This window comes from Candoia aspera, chromosome 7 (assembly GCF_035149785.1).
Source record: "Candoia aspera isolate rCanAsp1 chromosome 7, rCanAsp1.hap2, whole genome shotgun sequence".
In the NCBI taxonomy this organism is placed as follows: Eukaryota; Metazoa; Chordata; class Lepidosauria; order Squamata; family Boidae; genus Candoia; species Candoia aspera.
Window position 1 is genome coordinate 66,755,116 of NC_086159.1, and position 25,268 is coordinate 66,780,383.

Consider the following 25,268-nt stretch of genomic DNA (forward strand, 5'->3'; position numbering starts at 1 on the left):
TCTACTAACCCAGAAGCATCTGACTGGTCATGTTTAAAATGAGATGCTAGACTATATTTGCATTTGGTCTAGCATAGGAGAACTAACATTACACTTCTTTCAGAAGATAGTATGGCAGTCTGAAAAAAAGGCTAGGCTGTAGTCATGCATAAAATAGTTATTTGGACTGCAACATATAACCAAAGATTAATTGTGGTGCTAAATTATATGGTGGCTTGACAGAGGCAGTTCTAATTGATCTGGATTCTTCCTTTTTCTAGTTCGTGTGCACCGTAATAGCCATTCTTTTGCACTACTTCTACATGAGCACATTTGCTTGGATGTTTGTTGAGCAGCTTCATATCTACCGTATGCTGACCGAAGTGAGAAACATCAATTTTGGGCACATGAGGTTCTATTACGTTATGGGTTGGGGGATTCCTGCCATTATAACAGGTAAGAAAGGGGCGTACTTGCAATATGAACATATATTTATTCTTATGACTGCCGTAACTTCCTCCCAGGAATTCTCGGTAACTGAAATTTGGGGAATGTTCTATATATCCTGAGCAAAAAAAGACAGACATATCCTAGGTTTCTACTTGAAGATGTAGATACTACCTTGGGCTACAGAAAATTGAGAAGTACACAAAATTAATATTCTGGTTTTAAATGCTTACTTTTTGGCAGCAAAAGATATCTCCACTCCCATCAAATGTACATTAAACTAGAGGTTAAACATAGTGACTTAAAAAGAAATTTGAATGACTTATAAGGGAAAATATTTAAGCATAAAAATCCAAAGATACTCTGCATAAATCCAGTGTCTCAGATGAATGAAAATATATTCACTACCAGACCTAAAATATCTTCCTTTACGATTGTTGTATGTTCTAATGGTCACCAGCCAGAAAGTGACATGATACTCTGGAAGTGACATGATATCACTGGAACCGTGAGTGGTTCAAGTAACATCTGAAGGATCAGAGCTTCTCTACCTTGCCATTTGCATCAGAGAGCCAGCCCCATTCAAACAAGGCTCTGGATGGCTACAGTAAACTAGTGAGCAAAGAAACCAAAACCAAAATAAATAAGTACCATCTAAAAATCAAATATAACCATTGTTGTTCAAGGACTCAAATTTATTATACTTTTCCAGACTAGTTCTAAAAATCCTAACCCAAATGCCCAAAAAATTCAGATTACCCATAAATCAAAGGCAATTTAAAAAACTACAAGGGAGACAAAAGACAAAATCTTCCAGTTAGGATAGAAAGATTACTTTGAAAAAAAGATAAAGACTGATATGATTGTATGGGTTAATGGGGATGGATAGAAAACATGAAGAGGTTTTGGAGAGAGATTTTTTTTCTTGAAACTGTAGTTCAGTAGAACACGAACATATCAACCTTTCACCTCCAGTACCTTCTGCCTATTAAAAAAGGATTATAATTGTTTGTTTAGGAATTAGAATTTGGCTAGCCTCACTCTGTATGTTTGTTTGCATAGTATTTAATCGGAGCAGAATATTTACTATATATAACATACGGTATTATGGCGTGGCGTGGCGTGGCATGAGATACAAGATGGGTTGATAAGTTATTGTGCCCCAGGCATGATGTTGAGAGAAGGACTATTAATACTCATGAAAATTGTTCTCTTCTTGTAGCTGGCATGCTAGTAAAACAGTCTTAGCATATGAGAAGGATATAGATTTCTCCCCACCAATTTTTATACTACAATATCAAGGTTCCTTGTAATCACATGATATTTTCAACAACAAAAGCAGCTAAATCTGTGACAACAAAGAATGAGGATGATTATACCCCACAAATATCCTGAAAATACTGATTAGTTTTCAATGACTGAAAAGGTACCATGATAAAACAGTGTTTTATGCAAAATAAACTGGATGAATGAAGCATTTAAATTAGTTTTTATTTGTTTTATTATAAGACAGATAAAGGGGGAAAAGGAGAAAACGTTGGAAGACTTTTATATCTTTTTTCTACAATATTCTCCAGCATGTTTTAAGTGCCTCAAGCAATGGGAATGTTTGCACATGCTAATGGTTCTACAGTAATTTCTAAGCAGCTTTGTTTATCTGCAGGTGGATTCCTTTAGAAAAGAAACTAAAAACTTTTTAAAAAATCAATTTAGTTGCCAGTTTTCCTATCACCTTCACTTTGGTTTCACAGTGACTATCTGTTAACATAAATTTCTGGATCTATTGACTTCTTTTTGTCTTGATAAAAGTCTTTGATCTAGTTTCACAAGCTTTTGAGGTTTTTCAGGGTTAAAGCTTATATCCATCTTTTTTGCACCATTCATTCAGACCTAATACAGAACATAAGCATGTGAATGTACAAGAAAACTCTGGCTTGCCTTATTCTGAGAGCAGGTTTGTCCCATCTGTATTGCCTGGTAAAGAGTTTCAGATCAAAAATATTCTGTGATGCTGTAAGAAATTGCATAAAAAGGCAAACTGCATATGTGGCAGGGTGTGTGCCTAAAGGATTCTTTAGCTACTAAGTGCTTCTTAAAGCAGAGCAATATTAAGAATAGATGTGTGTGGCATTGCAAATTCCTACGGATAATTCCTTTATCTAATCTGCTTGGCAGTGTTTGTCATACCAATTACATTGTACTGCACCTATCTCTTCTATCAACAGGCCAGACTGCTCTGATGCTATAAAATAGTCATGAATCTTGTAATCAGTTGTAGAGGAGCTACTCAGTAATTGAATGCTAACAAGTTAGAAACAGCAGAAGGGCTTGAGAGGGGAAGGTAGTATCACAGAAATTGAGAATGCAGAGAAAGAGTATAGTGACTAAGAAACATGGCCAGAGGAAAGATAATGGAATAAGAAAAAGCAGAGTTCACAGAAAACTGCTGAGGAGCAAAGACCAGAGAGGAAAGATGGATCACAAAAATGAGGGCCTGAAAATGGTCCAGTGGAAAGTGGAGGAGGAGGGCCTATACATGATCTAGATCAGACTTCTCAATCTCAGGCTGTCAAGATTGGTTGGACTGCCTTCATGCTCACTCAACAGTTGGCCGGGGACTATGGGAAATGCGAACTATCAAGTCTGGAGGGCAACTGGCTAGAGAAGGTTGGCATGGAGAGTTTTTTGTGCTGTTAGCAGGCAAGCTTAGAATATGATCAAGGATTAGGATATGAAAGCTCAAAGGACAGAGATATACTGGGTGGGAGTGGGATTTTCAATCCTTGGTAGTAAGTACTTCTTTCCTAAACTATTGATTTCATACCTGAGGGCTGAAATACATCTCATTTTAATTCAGTAAAACATTAAATAAGGTAAGATTTAGACAGTGAGAAACAACTTTCCTTCTCCCAAAAAACCAACTGAAACCAATGGAATTCTCCTGCTCTTCTTATGCATTTTTTAAAATACTTCTTAATGTGAATTAATGTTTCAAAGGACTCCATACAATGAGTTTCTCTCTGCTTTTGTATTGCAATGCAGGTCTTGCTGTTGGTTTAGATCCCCAGGGATACGGGAACCAAGATTTCTGTTGGCTCTCTGTTTATGACACCCTGATTTGGAGCTTTGCTGGTCCCATTGTAATAGTTGTGGCTGTAAGTATTGTAGATTCTGCAGTGGTATAGCCCTCTAGTAGAACAAGGTCACAGTGTAGAGAGCAGTAGTCACAACTGAGTGAGTGTGAGGACACCTCCCCTTTAGAGTTTTTGTACAAAACATAAATAAGAATAGATACCTAACAGCTGTTTAAAATTATAAAATGTCTCAGTAACGTGATTGATTGATTGAGTCAGTGATTGATTATGTGCTATCAAGTCATTTTCAACTCCTAGCGACCATATAGATAGATTTTCTTCATGATAACCTATCCCTAATCTGGTCTTTCAGGTCTTCTAATGGTGTGTTCATTGCCATTGTAATTGAGTCCATCCACTTGCCAGTAGCAATGTGACTAATGGCAAATTACCTTTTTTCCCCAAACATTATTATTGTTTGTTAAAAGATAGGTCTTATTTGTACTTAATTATGTGCATGCCTTTTATTGACAAGAATTTGATTGTGATTCCAAATACAATGAAGCCTGAAGGTTATGTTCTCCTTAAAGTTGTAATATGGCTACATTTGTCTGTATAAAATTCTAATAAATATTTTAGTATATTTATGAGATATGCATCTCTCCTCCTGAATTCTCTTTTCCCTTGTCTCACTGAAAGGAAATTAGAACTTTTAGGACTCTGACCCTTTGAAGTTTAAACTTTATTGTGTTTTTTAAAAAAGCATTCCCTATAGTCATAACTAAAGAGTCTCTCCAAAAACTCAATAGGTTGCAGAGCAGACAAGCCAAATCAATGTTCAAACCATGCTGGATAAGGTGTATATAGGTGTCTTAAAATAAGAAGGTTATACTTGTTTCTTTTTTTATTTGATTTATACCCCATCTTTGTAGTCTGGTGAGTACTCAAAATTTAAAAAACAAAAACTATAAAAAGTTAAATCCTCAGATTAAAATCAGCAATAAAAGAAGTGATAACATCATTTACTACCAATTAAAAACCTGATGGAAGAAAACATGTTTACAGATTTTCTAAATACTGAGTGAAGGCCAGATGTGCTCCTAGGGAATGCATTCCATAACCTTGGAGCAACACAGACCTCTGATAGTGAGGGTGTCCTCAAAAGGGCCTCTCTCCTCTAAATTTTATCAGCTGGACAGGATTGTAACAGGAGAGGTGGCCCTACAGATAGTTAGACCCTCAGCCATTTAGGGCTTTAAAGGTCAATACCAATCTCTTAAGCTGTGTGACCCATAAGCTTACTTTAGTACTACATGATCCTTTAGCTCATTATCAACACAATCTTTTTCATTTGCCTTCCTAACAACTTCCATACATTAGTGAAGACTTTTCAGGAGTGCTTTCCTTGTACAACCTTTCTTGCTAATTTGTCTTGCTACTTAAATACTTTATACATTCTGTTTGTTGCTGTTATATTATTCTGTTACTGTTTTGGGTTTTATATTTCTGTGTTCTACAGTAATGTTTTTATTGTTAGTTTATGAGAGCTATCTAGAACTCTATGGAGGACAAACATTTTCATTAAAAATACAAGAAAATTCCCAGTAGTGTAGTTCTCTTTTTTATTCACACCCTCACACATACATGGTAAACTCATAAAATAGAAATTGCTGTTCTGATGTTTGTGTATTTTTCCCTTCAAGATCAACATTGTAATCTTCATCTTAGCAGTGAAAGCATCATGCAAACGAAGGCAGCGTTCATTGGAGAAAACTGGTATCATGTAAGTTTATAGCCGGGTAGAAAAGAAATAATCCTGAGCAGAGATAATATGGAGTGACGTATATTTGTTAGAAAGTAGAGTAATTTTTAGCAGTTTATTGAGTCTTTGGTTGTCTTAAGAAGATGGTATCAAGACTGGAGAAGCTCTGCTTGTGTGCCATTTAATCTCATTTACATTATACTCCTTCACTTCTCATTTCCACATTCGTTTTTGTGATTCCATTCATAAGATAGCTTTTTGCATAATAGCATTATAGTGAACTGTGTGCTAAAACAGATCTGTTAAAGATATAAAGAATAAGGATTGCCTTCAGATCTGGAATTGCCTTCTTCTTTGATAGCATGTATTCTCAATTTTGAGATTCATTCCAAACATTTTTGAGATCAGATCAGTACATTTTTTAAAAAATCACACCCAAATTTTTCTTCAGAAAGCATTCACAACAAATTATACTCCAACACATTACTGCAGTGGATTTTGGGGACTGAAGGAACAGCCCAGGTTCTGTTGAATAAAGATACCAAGTAGCTCTTGACACTCTATTCTGTTGAATAAAGATACCAAGTAGCTCTAGACATACAAGTAGCTCTTTTGTTGATGTTCTAGATCTTCCTCTTTCTGACAGTTGGCTTAAATATGTCCTTTTCTCATTTACTCTGAAAGTCTGACCAATTTTAGCCAGTTTAGGACACATCCTGAGACGCTGTACATAGAAGTTGCCTTCTACTGAGTTCTATTTTATTTCTACTGTACTGAGTCTATTTAGACCAACTCCAGCTTTCCAGCAGTTTTTCTAGCCCTGTCTGGAGTTGCCAGAGATTGAATCTGGGACTTTCTATACCCAAGGCATGAGTTTTATCATTCTGCAACACCCCCTTTCTCAATATATACTAATAGCTGGAGAAGCAGTTAGTGATACAATATAACTAAGGTTGTTCCACCATTCTCTACTCTACCTTTATCTACCATACTGCTGTTAGCTGATAATGCAATAAGAGGAAGTCAAAGGAGGCAACTTACTTTGTTCCTGAAGATCATTGCAAGTCTCTGAATTTATTCACTGAGCCAGGCGGTGCTGATGTGTCCAGATGTCTGTGAAAAACACTTAAGGCATTGCTTTGCAATGAGTCCTTCAAAGCATTGAGAGCACACCTGTCCCCCAAAAGACTCAAGGTTGTTTCAAGGGCTTTCATAGGTTGTCTCTCCGAGTATGTGTGGACACCCTGGAGGTGTCTTTGTCTGCACATGCACAAACAGACAATCTGGGGAAACTCTCAAAACAGCAACCCCAAGTCTTAATATGTCTGCCTCAGCACATCAAGGAGGGATGTTTTCCTCATGCAAAGTGAAGTGTTCTTTCCTTGCCCAAGCCAAGTGCTGTATATAGCATATATTAATGTCCATATCATATTGGGAGAAAGACAGCATGTGAATAGGTTTGGTGTAGTAGAATCGTGCAGCCTGATCAGGAAAAACACCGCTAGCACATGATGTAATCAGCATTGTTAGGAGCTGGTACTTAATTATAGTGTAAATGCTTATGAGATTATCATGCAGAAGTCACAGATCAGTTACTGACACCTGTTTGGACAAGGCTGGACAAGGTTTATGAGCTGCAAAAGTCTACAGCAATTTTGACAAGGTCACAGAGTAGATTAAAACCTTTTTGTTTCTGCATTTTAGTTAGGGATCTTCCAGAAGTCTTACATGCCAAGGGAGCTGTATTTCATGCCTTAAAACAATTATTTTAATTTTGCTTTTTATCTAGCTCTGTACTGAGGACTGCCTTCCTCCTCCTCCTGTTGGTCAGTGCGACTTGGTTACTGGGTCTGATGGCAGTAAATAGTGACATAATGACCTTTCACTACTTGTTTGCTATCTTTAGCTGTTTACAGGTAAGTTACAACACTTGGTCTTAATGGAAAGGCTTTTGTTCTATTTCAGCTTTGACACCTGCTTTTGCTATAATGCTTGTCCCATTTTAGTTATTTAAACGTATCTCTGCTGCTAATCATTTCAAGAAATGATGATTTTTAACCAATGTCTTTGGCTTTTAGTTTCTGTGAGGATAGGTTAACAGAAGCACGGAAGATCCCATTGGGAAATTGTAATGACATGCAATATAGGAACATATTTGCTAAATTTAATTAATTAAATAGAAATATAGGTAGGTGCTATACACCAAGTAAGACCTCTTTCCCATCTAGCTCAATATTGCCTGCAATATAGCCCTGGAAGGGTTAGCTTTTTATTTCAGTGGGGGTTAGAATAATTCCAACTAGATTATGTGCCTGTACTAGTATAAGATGCCACCTTAGGGCAGAGATAAACAGCACTCAGGTGGCTATGTTCAATGGTTTGAGGGAGCCGAGAGCTACAATCATGGGACAATGATATTCAGAGGATAAAGGCTCATCTTCAGAAGATGTACTCATCTCAGACGTTGTACTCATTTCTAAGTCCTACCAGCATATGATCAAAGGGGAGATGTTTGGGAGAGATAAGAGCTAAATGGGAGAGGAGCACAGGCAAATGGAAACACTTCTTCATGCAATTCATAGTTAAATTATGGGATTCACTTGCATAAAACCCATTTCCATCAACATATGGTAACATAAATTTACTCTCAAGTCGAATTCAACTCCTAGTGACTACTGTACTGAGACAAGTCTGTGTTATTTTCTTAGCAAAAGTACAGAACTGGTTTGCCATTACCTTCCTCCAGGTTATTTTTTCAACTTTCCAGTGTAGTTAGAAGCCATCAATTAAGCTTGCTTTTACTATACTAACTCCAGAATCAGAAGCCATGTGCCTCTGAAGGCTAGTCACTATGGGAAAGATGCTACTGCATCCACATCTTTTTAAAAGTCTTTTTCATGTTTTCCTCTTTTTTTCTTTTTAAGTTATTTTTGCCTAGGTTTCTCCTTTTATGCATGTAGATTTCCTATAATAAGGTCATAGTTTGCATATAGGTTCATTAGTATACGTTATTAGTCATAATGTCTTTATAAAATGTAATATATTTGTAAAGGTTCTCATTATCTGATCTCTTTGATTGTCATTATGGAAGAATAACATATTAACATTTATTCCTCTCCTTCTTGGTCCCTCTCACAACAATCTAGGGCCTGTTCATCTTTTTCTTCCACTGTATATTCAATAAGGAAGTGAGGAAGCATTTGAAGAATACGTTCACTGGAAAGAAGTCATTTCCAGATGACTCCACAACAACCAGAGCTACCCTGTTAACTGTGAGAAGTTATTTTGCAGAAACATTTCCCTACAAATTGGTTGGCTCAGAATCCTGTTTTATTTATTTATTTATTTATTCCCTCTAAAATTGTCCATCTTTGTGTTGATAATTGTTCAGTTTGGGACTCAGGTATTTTTAACTGAATTTGTAACTGAGAACAGTGACCTTAGAGTGGGTCTACCAGGCACTCAGAAAGTCCTGATTGATCTGGGATTTATTTGTTTATTTATTTTCTATCCTGCCTTTATTATTTTTATAAATAACTCAAGGCAGTGAACATACTCTCCTCCTCCTATTTTTCCCACAACAACCACCTTGCGAGGTGAGTTGGGCTGAGAGAAGGTGACTGGCCCAAGGTCACCCAGCCTGCTTTCATGCCTAAGGCGGGACTAGAACTGACAGCCTCTTGGTTTCTAGCCTGTTGCCTTAACCTCTAGTTAGTTAATTAATTAATTCAAGTTCACGGTCCAATTTTTTTGGGATTTTGGGCCACCTGGGTCCTGTTTCTTACTTTTGTTCATGCACAGAACCAAATCCAGCCACGTAATAGACAACTGGTCACAACTGGTGGCAAAGACTTAAGAGAAGGCAACAGTGAACACATGGGGGCCTTAATTACAAGGTGGCTGCAGGTAGTTTCCACAGCTTGGTTCAGCAAACATGTTTTGAGATTGAGGAGGATATGCTCTGTTCCATTAATTCAACAAGAGAGTGTCAAGGAGTTTATTGTCACTGTCCCTGGCACCACTAATTTAAAGACGAAAGAAAGTTTTATGCAGGAAGAAGCAAGCTATGAGCAGGCATCCATAGGACAGAGAGAGGCCATTAATTTGAATATGTGGAAAGAGTAACTTCACGTTGAATTATTCAGAGATGCAGGAATTTGGGACTTGAGAAGGTGGTTTGTGTGTTTTCATGGCAGAGACTGAAATAGTGCATGCATTCTCTGTGATGATGATTATGATTTATTGATTAGTTATAAGGACATATCAGAATACAAAATACAAAACAATAATTATATAACAAAATAAAATAAAAGACAGAACTTAAAGGAAATACAAATCATATTTCTGTATTTACTCCAGTCAGATCTATGTATGCTTATTCCAATATAGCCTGAGACTGTTGGAGCCAAGAATAAAAAAATAAAATAATCTACATTAATTAATATTAATTAATTAATTAATGTGCAAATTATGTAAATGTTTTTGTAGTTGATGTGCATGTGTGCTTTTATTTAAGCTTGAGATCAGATAGCCCTACTTACAGTGCAAATAGGAGAATCAGGAAAAAAAATTAACTGGAGCAAATGTCTTATTTGACCATTATAAATAGAAATGGAAAGTTGGATTATTCCTTTTTTTTTTTTTAGAGAGCAAAATGTTTCTTTTTATTATTAGAAGTTCTTTACTGAAGGCAGCTCTTTTCTTTCTCCGAAAAGCAAAACTGTAAGTTAAGCAAAAGATTAGTAAGGCTGATCCTTGTTTTAACTAACCATGAAAAAATCTGATTATTTTTAAAGAGTTTAAGACTCGTTTGATTACTAAGGCTGTTAAGACTCAGTTAATTACATAATGTGAGTCTTCATGGGATGTTCCATTTCAGATTGCCAACAATCTAGAGTGTCCTCTCCACCCCAAAGAATGCAAAGAACAAGCAGGAAGAAAAATAGTAAGAATGGTTTCCTGTGGGATCTTTTTTCCTGTGCTAAAATACTATGGAGAAAGCCCAGCTTAGCTTATAGCCCAGCAGAAGCTTTAGATATACATATTATTTTTCAGGAAGGTCTCAATTAGTGTGGTTAATTAATCCCACAAAATGGTTGCATTATTCGAATTTGCACTATTCGAAATAACATTTCTGTGGAAAATAGGATAATTGGTTCCAGCCTGATGGAAATAGGCAATTAAAAATTGTAAACATAAATTTTTATATGTGTAGTAATGAAATACTGTGTAATAGTAAAAGAGGATCAACCCATATCCAAAATGTACCTGCTATCTTGTGTAGTCTACTGTGGTTCTTCAAAATCAACCTCTTCATTTTTGAGCTTTCCTTGAATGGAACCTTCCTTTTCTCCATTTTTGCACACACAACAGTCTAAAACCCCAATGGCAACCGCACATGTGCTAGCCTCAATCACATGTGCACTAGCCTCATACTAACTGAATTTTGGCTCGCATTAAACGCAACCTGGTATTAATTTATAATTCGCACCAAATCGAGTATCGCACTATTCAAAGTCGCACTAATTGCGACCTATCTGGACATGTAACATTTTTTAAAATACCATCTATCTTTTAAGTAGCCTTGCTTTCCAGCTGACGTTTCTTCTTTTTTATCCCTCTCTCAGCGGTCTCTGAATTGCAACGATACGTATATTGAAGAACCAAATATGTATCGAACCACAATTGGGGAATCCACAGTCTCCCTAGAAAGCACCGTCAGGTCAGCCAGCAATCACAATAACTACCTTGCTTGTATCCTCAGGTAATCTGGTGATGGTGCATGGTTTTCCACATTTCCTTTTCTTTTTGTGTTTCTTTTACAAATAAAATGGTTCCTTGCTCCTTTGGCAAACAAAATAATGTGTTGCCCCTTTTGCACAAATTGCCCTTCCCTCCTTTCTCTGCAGATTTGTTCTTATGCAATGTATTTTCTCTGTGCTCTTGCAGTGTCCATGCACTTTGATCAGACAAGAACAGTAATGAGCAATGGTTCACTTACTCTATTGTCTACACTACTACCATATAATCCACTAGGACAAGACGACAAAATACAGTATAATTTTTAGTTTTGCTTAGATTTTTAAGCACTGATTGGGAAACATTTATTTACTTACTTACTTGATTTAGTAGAGATGAAGCAGCCCAGAAGCTCAGTATATCAAGTCAAGCAAGAGCTGGTAATAATACTGAAGGAGATTCCTCCATCTTCCAAAGGAAGCCATCAAAATCCAATGGTAAGAGAAATACAAAATTCAATGGATTTAACTAATGCGCCTTTTGTTTTCTACGCTTAGTTAGGGCCGTATTTCTTAGTTTAGTTTTATTAACCTGATGCAAACAAAAAGCACAGGATAATGGTCTAATTGTCAAATACCATCAGCTAGAATAGACCCATGGAGTAGAAACAGCTTGTTTTTAACAGTAGGAAAGATAAGGCCATACAAAACAGGAAAGCAGAAGTGGACCATTGGTTTCAAAGGAGAGAAAAATAGTTAAAACACTCAGTGAAAATCCTAGCGTTTGGACCACATAATATAAGTCAGTGACCCTGATTTGTCAGGCATTTGAACCTGGCTCCCCCTGGTCCTTTAGCCGTTACTGCAAAGCACATGCTGGATGGCATCATTCCAGCCAGCTTACTGTATATTACACCAATTTACATCATCTGTCATTACTACTAGCTTCCATTTGACAGGGAGATACAGTAAAATGCAGAACATCTGGATTAAGCTTATAGACATCTGGGTTTTTATTTGGTGTAGTCATTAAGGTGATGGAGTAGAACTAAGAAAACCCGGGTCCAAGTTCACCTTCAGCATTGGAAGCTCACTGTGGGCATGTCTCCTGTGTCTCCAGGAATGTAAGGTGGCTGAAGGCCACGGTGCAACATGTAGGTTGACCACATGTTCCTTTCCACAAATTCCTCCCACTCTCAAACAAGAGTGATGGCTAATGGAGTCCATGAACCATCTTTCTCTTGGAAAAAAACAGCTGGGCAATTATGCACATGAGAGAAATTAGTTACCAATGTTAGATTTTACTTGCACTGCAGATTCCTAGTATCAGCCTCACTTGGCTGTATCCTTGCATATAGTAAAAAGCTCATCCCAATATAGTAATGGGAAATCTATGGCAAAATTCAGTTTTGTTTGTCACAGCTCATTTCACTGGTTTGTGTGGTTATTTTTGTCGACAGAGAGCGATTCTGATTCTGACAGTGAACTGTCCCTTGATGAACACAGCAGTTCGTATGCCTCCTCTCACTCTTCAGAGAGTGAGGAAGATGTGATAGACGTGGAGAAGAAATGGAACACTGGCACTTTGAAAAACAATGAGCGGATCCCGGTCCACAGCACTCCCAAAGGTAAAAGCTTCCCGCTTGGAAAATGTAGACTTACTGCCCAAAGAAAGCCAGTCAGAATGTGGTTCTTCAAGCTAGCTAGCTAGCTAGCTATATTTCGAATTTCGTCCCTGCCCATCTCACCTGAAGAGCAGCTCTGGTTGCTTCAAGACCTCCTCTGTAGAATTCAAATATTCATTATCTTGGGCTGCTTGTAAAGAGACTGCAGTATTTAAAATGCTAAAAAAACTATAGAAATACATTGTAATGCAAAGGAGTGATTGTGTTGTGCTAGGAGATTCTCTAGATGACCTGCTGTTGTTAACCTGAAAAAGGAGGTTCACTTTGTTTTAATAGCAACCCCTGCAAAGAAGGATGCAGCTACTGCATGCTTTATTTGTGGAGACTGAATAGGCACTTTGGATGGGGTGCATGGTCTTATTTGTAATGTGAAATTATACTTGAGAAGTTGGAGAACTATACTTTAAGGCTACTTTTCTATTTTGATTTTTTTATAGTATCTCTGTCCCTGGTTTTTTTTTCACATTACATACATGGATACAAGTGCATGAACCAAACAGATAAAAAAGGGAAATTCAGTAAACTTATCAGCTGTAGGTAGAATAATGCATATATTAACATCCTCTAGATTAGCTCACATAGCCCAGGTTATAGGTATGTTGGAATTAAAGATTTGGAGCATCATGGGGTATTCTGGTAAGGTTCTTGAAGAGAAAACATGTCTGACTTCTTCAAGAATACAGAGCTTTTCTTCAGCTTTATGCCCTCTGTGAAATATAAGGATGCACTTTCTACTAAGCCAACATTGCTGATAGGATATTTCAAGGACATCTAAGTTCAAGGATTGCAGAAATTGGAGATGGGTTATTGAATTATGGGAAAGCTGATGGAAAACTGTTAAATCAAGCAGGTTGAGCAGAACAGATCTCTTGAATCATGCAACAGAGACTCTCACTGAAGATGTTGCCTAGTTGGGCAATGAAACGTCTGCAAGAAAACAACCAAGCTCAGAGAGCACCAAGAACTCCACAGACTTAAACTTAATATCCCAAATCACACTTGGTTACATCATAAACATTCAGTGGTGGGAAAAAGATATCTGCTCCTAATTCTGCTGCTGGGTTTTCAGCAGCCTTGGTGGAGGCAGAAAAATAGGAAAATGAAATTGCAAGTAATTGAGGGAAAAAGAAGGAATCATGGGCCTGAACCTGAAATTTTGTACAATCTGCTTTCAAGCTAATACAGCTTTTTGCTAACAGAAAGTGCTTTCAGATGGTGGATTCTTGGTACTACCAATTAATCTACTTTTTGTTTTTAATGCTGTTTTTATTTAATTTTCTGTGTGGCATGAAAAGGACTGAAGAAGCAATGGAAAAGCACAGGAGGGGTACAGTTGGAAGATGTGGTTCTTTGACTCCCTTATAAAATCCCATGTGGCACAATAAGTATCTTGTCTAATATATATGATTCTATTTCCTAAGTTACATTTCAAACATGATCCTAAATTGCAATACTAATATCAGTAAACTTCAGCAAAGGATCGTTACCTTGTCATGGTGCTGGAGCTTGAGCACCTCAATGATGCCATGAGCTAAACCGTGAAGGGCCACCCAAGATGGAAAGGTCATGACAGAGAGGCCAGACTAAATGCGATCCCTGGGGAAGGTAATGGCAACCCACCCCAGTATTCTTGCTGTGAAAACTAAATGGATCAGTACAACCAGAGATATGTCGGTATACCATTGGAAGATGAGACCCCCAGGTTGGAAGATGGTCAAAATGCTACTGGGGAGGAACAGAGGATGAGTTCAACTAGCCCCAGATGTGATGGCGCAGCTAGCTCAAAGCCAAAAGGACGGCTAGTGGCCGACGGTGCTGGTGGTGAACGGCGAATCCGATGTTCTAAGGATCAACACACCGTTGGAACCTGGAATGTAAGATCTATGAGCCAGGGCAAATTGGATGTGGTTATTGGTGAGATGTCAAGATTAAAGATAGACATTCTGGGCATCAGTGAACTGAAATGGACTGGAATGGGCCACTTCACATCAAATGACCACCAGATCTACTACTGTGGACAAGAGAACCACAGAAGAAATGGAGTAGCCTTCATAATTAATTGTGAAGTGGCTAAAGCAGTGCTTGGATACAATCCAAACAACGATAGAATGATCTCAATTCGAATTCAGGGCAAGCCATCTAACATCACAGTGATCCAAATATACGCCCCAACCACAGAAGCTGAAGAAGCTGATCAGTTCTATGAGGATCTGCAGCACCTACTGGACAACACGCCTAAAAGAGATGTTATTTTCATCACGGGAGACTGGAATGCTAAGGTGGGCAGTCAAATGACACCTGGAATTACAGGTAAGCATGGCCTGGGAGAACAAACCGAAGCAGGACATAGGCTGATAGAATTTTGCCAAGACAACTCACTCTGCATAACAAACACTCTCTTCCAGCAACCTAAGAGACGGCTTTATACATGGACTTCCCCAGATGGACAACACCAAAACCAGATTGACTACATCCTTTGCAGCCAAAGGTGGCGGACATCTATACAGTCGGTAAAAACAAGACCTGGAGCTGACTGTAGTTCCGATCACGAACTTCTTACTGCACAATTTAGGATCAGACTAAAGAGATTAGGGAAGACCCACAGATCAGCTAGATATGAGTTCACTAATATTCCTAAGGAATATGCAGTGGAGGTGAAGAATAGATTTAAGGGACTGGACTTAGTAGATAGGGTCCCGGAAGAACTATGGACAGAAGTTCGCAGCATTGTTCGGGAGGCGGCAACAAAATACATCCCAAAGAAAGAGAAAACCAAGAAGGCAAAATGGCTATCTGCTGAGACACTAGAAGTAGTCCAAGAAAGAAGGAAAGCAAAAGGCAACAGTGATAGGGGGAGATATGCCCAATTAAATGCAAAATTCCAGAGGTTAGCCAGAAGAGATAAGGAATTATTTTTAAACAAGCAATGAGCGGAAGTGGAAGAAGACAATAGAATAGGAAGGACAAGAGACCTCTTCCAGAAAATTAGAAACATTGGAGGTAAATTCCAGGCAAAAATGGGTATGACCAAAAACAAAGATGGCAAGGACCTAACAGAAGAAGAAGAGATCAAGAAAAGGTGGCAAGAATATATAGAAGACCTGTATAGGAAGGATAACAATATCGGGGATAGCTTTGACGGTGTGGTCAGTGAGCTAGAGCCAGACATCCTGAAGAGTGAGGTTGAATGGGCCTTAAGAAGCATTGCTAATAACAAGGCAGCAGGAGACGACGGCATCCCAGCTGAACTGTTCAAAATCTTGCAAGATGATGCTGTCAAGGTAATGCATGCTATATGCCAGCAAATTTGGAAAACACAAGAATGGCCATCAGATTGGAATGTCAGTAAAATCAAATCCAGTGCCTGGATACACATTTTCACATACTGGACTAAGCTATTTCCCCCCCCACCTCCACCCCAAGTCCTTTCTGGTAATTTTGATCCATTATCGGCCAAGGCAGTGCATAAGAAACTGGAAGTCTTGGGTTTTTCTTTAACTCAGCTGCACATACTAGGGCATGAGCATGCAGTACAAGCACTCAAGCAGTACCTTAAGTACATCAATATTCAATCAGATCTGATGTCCCTTCCTAAATATATTTTTTGAAGCAGCCCTCACATGCCTTCCGGACCTCTCAGATTTAAATTAAATTACTGTCCCCAGATTGAGGAGGGCTCTAACCTTGGCACAATACAAAGCACTTCCATCAGTGGTTTTAATGGGAGATATAAATTATTCCATCCAAATCTAGACTATACCAATGCAGAAGAGGAACTGTTGAAACCATTATGTATGTCTTGTTTGCTTTATACTGACACCCGCCACAAGCTGTTAACTCCACATTTAACCAAATTTCCCAGTCATTCTGATCAATTTTATTTACAGCTTTGACTTTCGGGCTCAAGGGATTTTATTTCTTCAATTGTGGCAAATTCTGTCATGTAGTATGAGAGTTGCTCAGTGACTTGATTGGCATCTTACCTAATTAATCAGTGTCAATTAGTTTTATGTATGCAATGTGTTTTGTGGACTGGTAATTGACCATAACAAAGAATCTTTGTGAGCAGTGAGCAATAGAAAAGTCTTTCCTTGCTGATGGACCTTTTCTCTTTAAGTTGAAGGTAATTGCAGAAATTTGAAGAGATGCTCATTGAAACTGTCGTTCAAAAATCTGTGTGTGTGTGTGTTGTTTTAAATATGGTCTTATTTTGTATCCTGCAGCTGATACTGTGCCCAACCATGTGAAACCCTATTGGCCATCTGAGGGCATCGATGCGAGTGATGAGGAGGAGCCAAATGCAAAACAAAAACTGAAGGTGGAAACCAAGGTTAATGTGGAACTTCATCAGGAAAATCAAGTGAATCACAGCAGTGAAATACCTCAGGAAAAAGAGGAAGATGGACAGCAAAAGGAGAATAAACCACTCACTCATCAAAACCACCAGCCACCAGAACATAGGAAAGGTATTAAGGAAAGTTTAAACTATAAAATTCACTACTACAAAATGGGGTGAAAGCTATCTAATTATATGGCTTAAAGATAAATTCATGAAGGATAACGTCATCAGTCATTATTAATCATGATAATATGTGATGCCTTCAGAGTCAGACCTATCATGAATATTGATTGCTAGAGAACAATCCTGAGAGAAGATTTTTGCCTTTTGCTTCAGTTGTGGGCCATCCAGAGGTCTCTGTGTGGTCACTGTGAGAAAGAAGATGCTGAAACAGATGGACTTTCAGCCTCATCTAATATAGTTCTTGTTATGTTCTTAATACAAGTTGCATTACCATGAAAAACAAGGGCTTTCAGAATTAAATTGTTCAGTGTTCTCACTTCTATAGTGAGATGGCTGGTGTATAAATGTAATAATAAATAAAAAACTTAAGGCCATTTCACAAATTACAATTGGGAAGTGTACTTCTAAGGTACTTTAGGTGTAACCTGAAATCACAGCATATATGGTGACATGCCGTTAAGAGCTGTTATCTTGGATTGTGACAGGGAAGGACACTCTGGCCTGCCTCTGTTTCTCTCAGCCTCATGTGTGAAGTGGCGGAAAGTCCAATACCCTTGCAGAAAGTCTTTGTGAAACCCCTTTGTGAAATCCCTATGGACTTCCTTCAGTGCTTTGACCCTAATTCCTTACTAAAATAGTTTCTACCATAAAGTAGAGAGAAGTCAGGGTTAAATGCTAATATTATTCCTGCTGACGCTACACTTGCATGGCGTGGGGCAGGCGATATCCAGATGGGCATCAGGTACCTCAGGTGAAGCATATTAATAGAAGTTGGAAACAGAAGCTTTCTTCATGTCAAATATATAGTAAATATGCAGAGAGCATTGCCTTTTACTAATTGAACCTTTTGAGGTTTTTTTTCTCCATCTGATTATATTAATATGATGATGGCCACATCCTCTTCTTCCCTTTTTAGGCATACTGAAAAATAAGATCACCTACCCTCCTCCATTAGTGGACAAAAATATGAAGAATCGACTACGGGAGAAAATGTCAGACTATAATCAAACGGCAATCTCACCTCGAACAACTTCCATTGGGACTAACAATGGTGTTCGCTCCACTTCAGACTCGGGGGTAACAATAAAAAACCCAAGAAGAGAACATTCTCCAGAACAGATAAATGGTTTAGCCATGAATGTCCACATGGGAACAATAACGGCTGAGAATAACTCGGATTCTGAGTGAGTGCCAAGTCTGCACATTTACCGTGCTTTTCCCACTGTGCCACCCCTCTTGAATTTCTGATGTTTATTTCTTTCCAAAGACGTACCACTTAATTCTTGCAGTGGTTTGTTTTGGACATTCATTCAGGAATGAGCATCAGAGCCATCTGCGCCTCCCTTGCTGCTTCACCTCCTCCTCCTCCTCCCTTTCATGTCCTTCAACGCTTTGATCATGACTTGCTCGTAAGGGAGTTTTTGTGACCCCTGAAAGAGTTACGTTTAGTATAATCTCTCTGATCTAATCAGATACACTGGATTTGTATTCTCAAACCTAACTTCTGTCTTCTCCCAAAATGTTTCCTTTACCAGTTATCTTCATCTAAGACCCTGCACCCCTTCCCAATATTATTTCTCAAGAATTTTCTGCCACTTTTGTCTTTTGCACTCCATCAAAAATGGGCCACACTTGGGGAAGCTTAGCTGTTGAAGCATGGCTGTTCTTCTGCATATTAACATAACTCTGATAATCTAGGTAGTTTCACTTGCAATTGTCAGCTTGGCACTGTTTAACCCTAAGTTGCATGGTTACTTCTTCTCATGAACAGAGGCAGTAATGAAACTTCAATTTGAATCATCAGGAAATTGTGAAGACCCTTTTACCTTGGAGAATTACTCTACTGTACATCACTTCCTTGGCATCACTCGAGTCTGCATTTGCTCACCGTGGAGTGAGGGTGCCAAGACTGTCACTTCTGGAAATCTGCACCTACTTGTGGCAATTCCACAGTTTCCTGTGAGTTGCTCACTAAAGCTACAGTTATAGTCCCTTCAAGTACTCGCCTGACTGCATCCATTGTGCCATATGGAGACCAGCAAATGGAATTCGCCACTGCAAAAGAATGCCTTTGAAAAGTGGTCTGAGCCATAGCAGTGCTGCAAGGGGTGTTGGGCAGGGCAGTCTGTCTGACAAGAGACTTACTTTTGAGGAATAAATCGTCAATAACATGAACGATGTATCATCAGGCCCCCATCTGATTTTATGCTGGGGTTTTGCTCTGTTTCAGCAGGATTGCAGAATTCAGGAGGAAGAGGTATCCCATCAAGTGTCCTTTCATTTCTTCTCCAGTTTCTATCCCAGCATGCGGTGGATACCTTGCCTTAAAATACCATTGTTTTATATAAATATATATAAATAAATCTATATATATATCTATATATATATATATAGCTGTAGATAATTTTATATATTTTGTATGGCAATTCTTTTGTACATTTCATATATTTACTGTTTTTTCTCAGATTTGATAGCAGGAGAGCAATTGCGAAAGAACTTTGATATTTTTTATATTAAAAAAGAATTGCACGAGTTTACTTGAATTTGGCATTTGAGCAGAGAGGGAAAGGGAGAGGAATCTCAGCTTGATCTGTGAGTCTTTTTAAAAAAGCCTGACATGTTAAGGTGTTAAATTCATTCATTCATCATATGAACCTGAAATATTTTAATGGCTGCAGTGTGTACTTTTATGGTCTCAAGACAATATTTGCGCATGTGTTCATAGGCTCACTGGATTCCTTCATTGCATTAAGTTACAATAGGTGGGTTGTTTATTTGTGCCTTAGTGTGTCATGTGGAGCCAGTTGTGGCTTGTAAGCCATTGCATATAGCTTGGCATCTGTGTGAAACAGCCAGTTGTGATTAAGCATGCCATGGCTTGGCACAGTGTATGAATCCATCCTCATAAATCTACCTGTGGTAGATTTCTAAGGCAGTCTGGTCCTCTTTCTATTCTTCAGGATATTTAGATTCTCCACCACCCCCTTGGTGGAATTCATAGCCTATCTTCAGCATTGTTTTGAGATTGCTATAATTTTTTAATAGTATCATCTAATTCTGCTGAAATTTATTTAACTTTTGAAGCTTGTTCCTCCTTCATCTTACTCTTTTAAAAGTTAAAATTACACTTTGTTTCCATACTTCACTCTTTAGAAAAAGTCTAAGAATATTCTAATTTCTCCATCTCTTAGCAAATGTTCAGAAATTTTTAAAATACATGAAACATCTTACAGGTCAGGTGAACTAAATATTTTTACAGCATTGTGTTCAAAACAGTTTGAAGAAAGAAAGGAACAGCTTTGTCAGTTTTTCAATTTTTGTGGTATTTATAAATTAGAGAAAACATCTGTTGTGAAATGTTTCAGCTATGATTAGACTCACAATTAATTCTTCTCAATCAACTGGGTAAAATACACTGAAGAATTTAATTAATGCAAGCCACTTTAGATTTAATCAAACTACTACTAGAAAGCCCATATGTAAGCAAAAAAGATGATATAAGACAGGAAATCTCTAGGCCAGGAATCCTCAGATTACAACCCCCTAAATTGATGGGACCCCTCTCCCATGAGTAAAATTAATAATTTCACTGAGGTTAGCATTGGACAAGAAATATACCACTTTTAATCATTTATTTTTAATCTGCATCTCACAGGAATTCTCAAACTTTTGGTACTCCAACTATCCCCTGGGGTTTGCATGGGCAAAGTGAGAAGTTTTGACAGCACTCCCAGGGGTGATCAGTTTGTTTCTTTGTTTTTAATTGTAAAACCCCTTCCCTGGATTCCTTTTTTTAATATATAATTTTATTGAAAGTTTTTTTTAAAAAAATTAATACAAACTAATAAGAAAAAAAAAAGAAAGAAAAAGCTGAAAGTGCAAGGAAGGAAAAAAAGAAAAAAAGAAAAAAAAGATACAATGAAGTAGCTTCTGATCTTCTTTTATAGCAGTTATAATTATCTCTTTCTCTAAAGTTACAACATGTCTCTCTTCTTTCTATAATCTATCCTGTCTAATCATCAAAACCACAAATCATAAGTTCATTTTTTTCTATTTTCCACAAAAAGCCCATAAGGGGTTTCCAGTGAGCAATAAATGTAGATACTGTCTTTTCCCTTCCCTGGATTCCTGACCTACAGCTTGAGAACTGCTCTAGTCCAAACTTTGCCTTAGCTGTGAATTTGCTAGTGGCCCCAGTTGGCTGTTATCTCTGAGCCAAAGTGCCTTTTTCTCATAACTGGAATAAGAGTCATCAATAAGAGTTGTGATGATCAAATTAATAATTTACATAAGGTATAAACTTTTACCAGAAGTAACTATATAAGTGTTCAATATGTACTTCCGAACTCATTTTCATCAGGGGAAAAATGTTTGGATGCTCAGGAAAGTTCCATAATCTTTTTCTTTTTGAGAAGTCTATAATCTACTATTAATTTAGATTTATAGATTCAGAATTTGATCTGAAGAAGGCTACTCTCCCTTGATGAGAAGGACTTCTGCAGAAAAAATGAACCCAAAAATGCCTTTAAATCAGGGTCTCTATGAATTTTGTTTGCTAGAAGTTTTATTAATGAGAGGATGGGGTGGGAGGCAGAATTTTACACATTCAAGTTGAATTAAAGTTTAATAATTTGGTCCATTGACTTCCCTGTCCTATCAGAGGGCAATGTTTAGGAGAAATTCCCCCTGAATTGTGCATAATATGAAAGCATTTACATCAATCATTTCCAGTTTCACTTGTGATCTACCTTATACTTAGTATTACTTCTAACTGCAGAAACACATTCTCTTCAATTGTGTCATTTTGTAGAAGAAAGGCTGTGTTAGTCTACGGTAGCAAAAAATCAGGAGTCGTCTGATAGCACCTTTTCCGACTAACAAAGCCATTCACAAAAGCTTATGCCTTTAATAAAATGTGTTAGTTGATGCTACCAGACTCCTCCTTCATTGTGTGAATGTGTAAGAAAATAAACAGATGCACATCAAATGTGATTGAATTAATGAACCTGCACAAAATCTAAAATATTTCTTAACGTAAGTTTTGAATCACCAGATGACTTATTTTGCTAAGAAAAGGATACAACTTATATTGATTCAAATCAAAACTGAGCTTTTGAATTCCTATAATTCGTGAGTTTAAATGCTTCAGTTTGCAGTTAAACATCTTTTGTATTATCAAGCAGCATAACTTAAAATACTTCGATGATGCGCACATATGAACACACATGCACAATCATTATTCAAAACAACCCAAGTGCCCAGAATTGCCTTGTGAGAAGGACTCTTTCTTATACTATACAGCAGTGTTTCTCAACCTTGGAGGCTTGAAGATGTGTGGACTTCAACTCCCAGAATTCCACAGCATGCTGCCTAGGGAATTCTGGGAGTTGAAGTTCACACATCCTCAAGTTGCCAAAGTTGAGAAACACTGTTATAGAGAATGGTATTGTTTAGTGGAGAGAAGTACAAATGTTTTTATTTTGTACATGAGCTGTGTTTCATATTTATACTTGTTCTCAGAATTCAAGCCTTGCCGCTTTGATTTTTTTTTCTTATACCGTAAAGCAGATGTTAACTGAGTGAGCATGGCCCAACTAAGTTACACACTTTTACAGCCCATTTTTCAGTGGGAGAATTAAGAATTAATTCTTAAATCTTTCTCCCTGTGAATTTTAAAAGTGCATAATGTGGATTGGAGATTTCGTTATTCTGTTTTTAAATATTACATATGCAAACTTTCACTACTTTTTTCAAATCCAGATAAAAATCCCGTATGTAATAAGTGTTTGCTAAATTATTTTTTTCATCAACCCTGTTCCCATGAGGCCTTTTTAGAAGAGGGGAAGAGTCATGCTCTTTAAAAACTATGTATATTGCTTTCATGCTGCATAAAACTTTGATGTAAAAAAATTGAATGTGTGTTTGCCTATCATACTTCAATATGTGCTAAATGATGTTACATCTATGTGTATATTTTGCCCAATGAGATGTAGTTAGTTATTTTTGATCAGAACACCAGCTGTGCACTAACCACAGAGGAAATAAGAACCTATTTTTTACGATTTATGACAGATTTTAGACACTGGAGAGTTTTTAAAATGTATATTTATTAAAGTTCAAAACACTGGAATTTGAGCACAGTTGAGAAAATGTAACAGTAAATTAAACTTTTGGATTTGTTTGTATTTCTATGTCAAGCATTTATTTCCATAAAATGATCGATGTCTTGTGTATTTATTATTTACATTTACATGCTGTGGTTTTCAATGAAATCAAATCTACAAAATGGGATGAAAACAAAGAACAAAATGACACTAAAACAAGCCCCCTAAAAATAAAGAGCATTTTAGAAAAATAATTTTGATTTAGTGATTGAAAGATGCAATTCTGAACCCACTTACCTAAGAGCAAGTCTCAGTGAATTAAACAGGGCCTAATTTTAAGTAGATACGACACACCCAGGGGTGGGGGGTGAGGGTCCAAAAAGTCAAAATGGTAGCCATGACCATGCAATTGAACTTTGCCTTTATGTGCAATGCACATGAAAATTGGGCCTTTGATTGGGCTGACATGGCAGAAAAATGTTCTGGAATTGTGCTTGGAAGCCAACAAGGTCATCACAAAATCAGCCTTTTTCAGCTGCCGACACTGCTGTCTGGAGCCTTCAGCAAAGTTCAAGAGCAGATGCAAACAAAAGGCATCTTCTCTCCCATGACAGACATCTGTTTCTGAATCAAATGTTTTTCTTTTCTTAGTGCTCAGTCATATTTGGGAGTTTCCAGGAAATATCAGGCATGCTCACATTTGCACTGTTTTTCTCTCCAGATTTACATTCTGTGTGCATCTTCCCAGTTCAAATTTCAACACCATCCCATGTTATTAGTGCACTCACAGCTGAAGGCTGTGGATTTGCTTCTTGGAATAATCAGTGAGGGGTTGCTGGGCAGTGAACATTTGGCTGTTTCTGCTCTCTCCAACAGCGAAAGTTTTGCAGCTGCCATTAAATCCGAAACGTTTGGAATCCATTTATTTAGAATAAAACTTTTCAGATGATTCTTCTGTGTTCTTCCTAATCACCTCACAGGCAGAGTGAAGTAAACCACAACAACAAAAACTTTTTAATAGAAAAATCCTCCTCTCACTGATCCTACTTAGCTTCTGAGCCCAGGGATCTGTAATTTTAGAGCAAAAGAAGTCTACTCCATCATGGTTAAGAGGCCAAAAAGTCTATTAAAAGACACTTTTATTTCAGGAAAACTGGGCCAGAACTTGTACTCTAACATTCCCACGCGTGAGTTTAAAAACTTTCTGTGGTGCTCAAAGGTAGGATATGTGCAACTGACAACCCTTTTATTAGCTACTTTTTAAAAAAAAAAAATGTGTTGTCTAATCTGTTTCTAATGCTGTTAGGTAGAAGATGAAGATTCATCTATCCTATTTATGATTATATTTTATGAGTTGCATTTACTCAAACTAACATACTTATTATTCTCCCTGAAAGGGGATTTGCTGAGAAGCAAGTGGGGATTAGAATGATATAACTGTATCTTTGTGAGTTGTTTTGTACTGTAACTGTTCTTAATTACTAAAACTAAACCCAAGATTATTCTTGGTTCCAATGTGCTCCTTGATTACAAAAGTTAGTATCTGGCTCGTACCAGATTTATCTGCCTAAATGTTAGCAACCTTAACTTAAACAAAATGCAAGCAGGACTTGTTATCCTATCTTCAGGATCAAGATCATGGCACAGGGCTGATTCTTGGCACAAGTAAATATATACACACCCCATCACGGAAGGTCTGCTGAGAGGATACCCTTCTCCATCTTCTCACTAGAGGCAGTCTACCTTGCATGATAGAGGGGACTTCCTTGATCTGGCACACCTATGGTCTCTCAACAGCATGACCTTCTTCCAGAGGACATCAACCTTGGCTAAGGAACCAGATGGAAATCAAGTCAATTGTTGGAGCCTGGTAAGTGCAGTGCCGTGTGTGTTTCAGCTTGTTCATTCAGTGTTCCAGAATTATGTCGTTCACTGCAGTCCTCCTCTGAAATCTCTG

The 25,268-nt window shown here is 37.6% G+C and overlaps 1 protein-coding gene across 1 annotated transcript in view; it reads left to right on the forward strand.

Moving 5' to 3' along the window:
• LOC134501514 (cadherin EGF LAG seven-pass G-type receptor 1-like) overlaps positions 1–23,389 on the forward strand; it is a 53,999-nt gene extending 30,610 nt beyond the window's left edge. Inside the window, exons 17-27 of the mRNA XM_063309355.1 lie at positions 261–435; positions 3,469–3,581; positions 5,204–5,283; positions 7,052–7,178; positions 8,409–8,534; positions 10,890–10,984; positions 11,395–11,498; positions 12,461–12,628; positions 16,909–17,151; positions 18,124–18,391; positions 18,979–23,389. Of these exons, the coding sequence (XP_063165425.1) occupies positions 261–435; positions 3,469–3,581; positions 5,204–5,283; positions 7,052–7,178; positions 8,409–8,534; positions 10,890–10,984; positions 11,395–11,498; positions 12,461–12,628; positions 16,909–17,151; positions 18,124–18,391; positions 18,979–19,003 (1,524 nt within the window). The 3' untranslated portion in view covers positions 19,004–23,389. The remainder of the gene's footprint in view (positions 1–260; positions 436–3,468; positions 3,582–5,203; positions 5,284–7,051; positions 7,179–8,408; positions 8,535–10,889; positions 10,985–11,394; positions 11,499–12,460; positions 12,629–16,908; positions 17,152–18,123; positions 18,392–18,978) is intronic.
• The last annotated feature ends 1,879 nt before the right edge of the window (positions 23,390–25,268 follow it).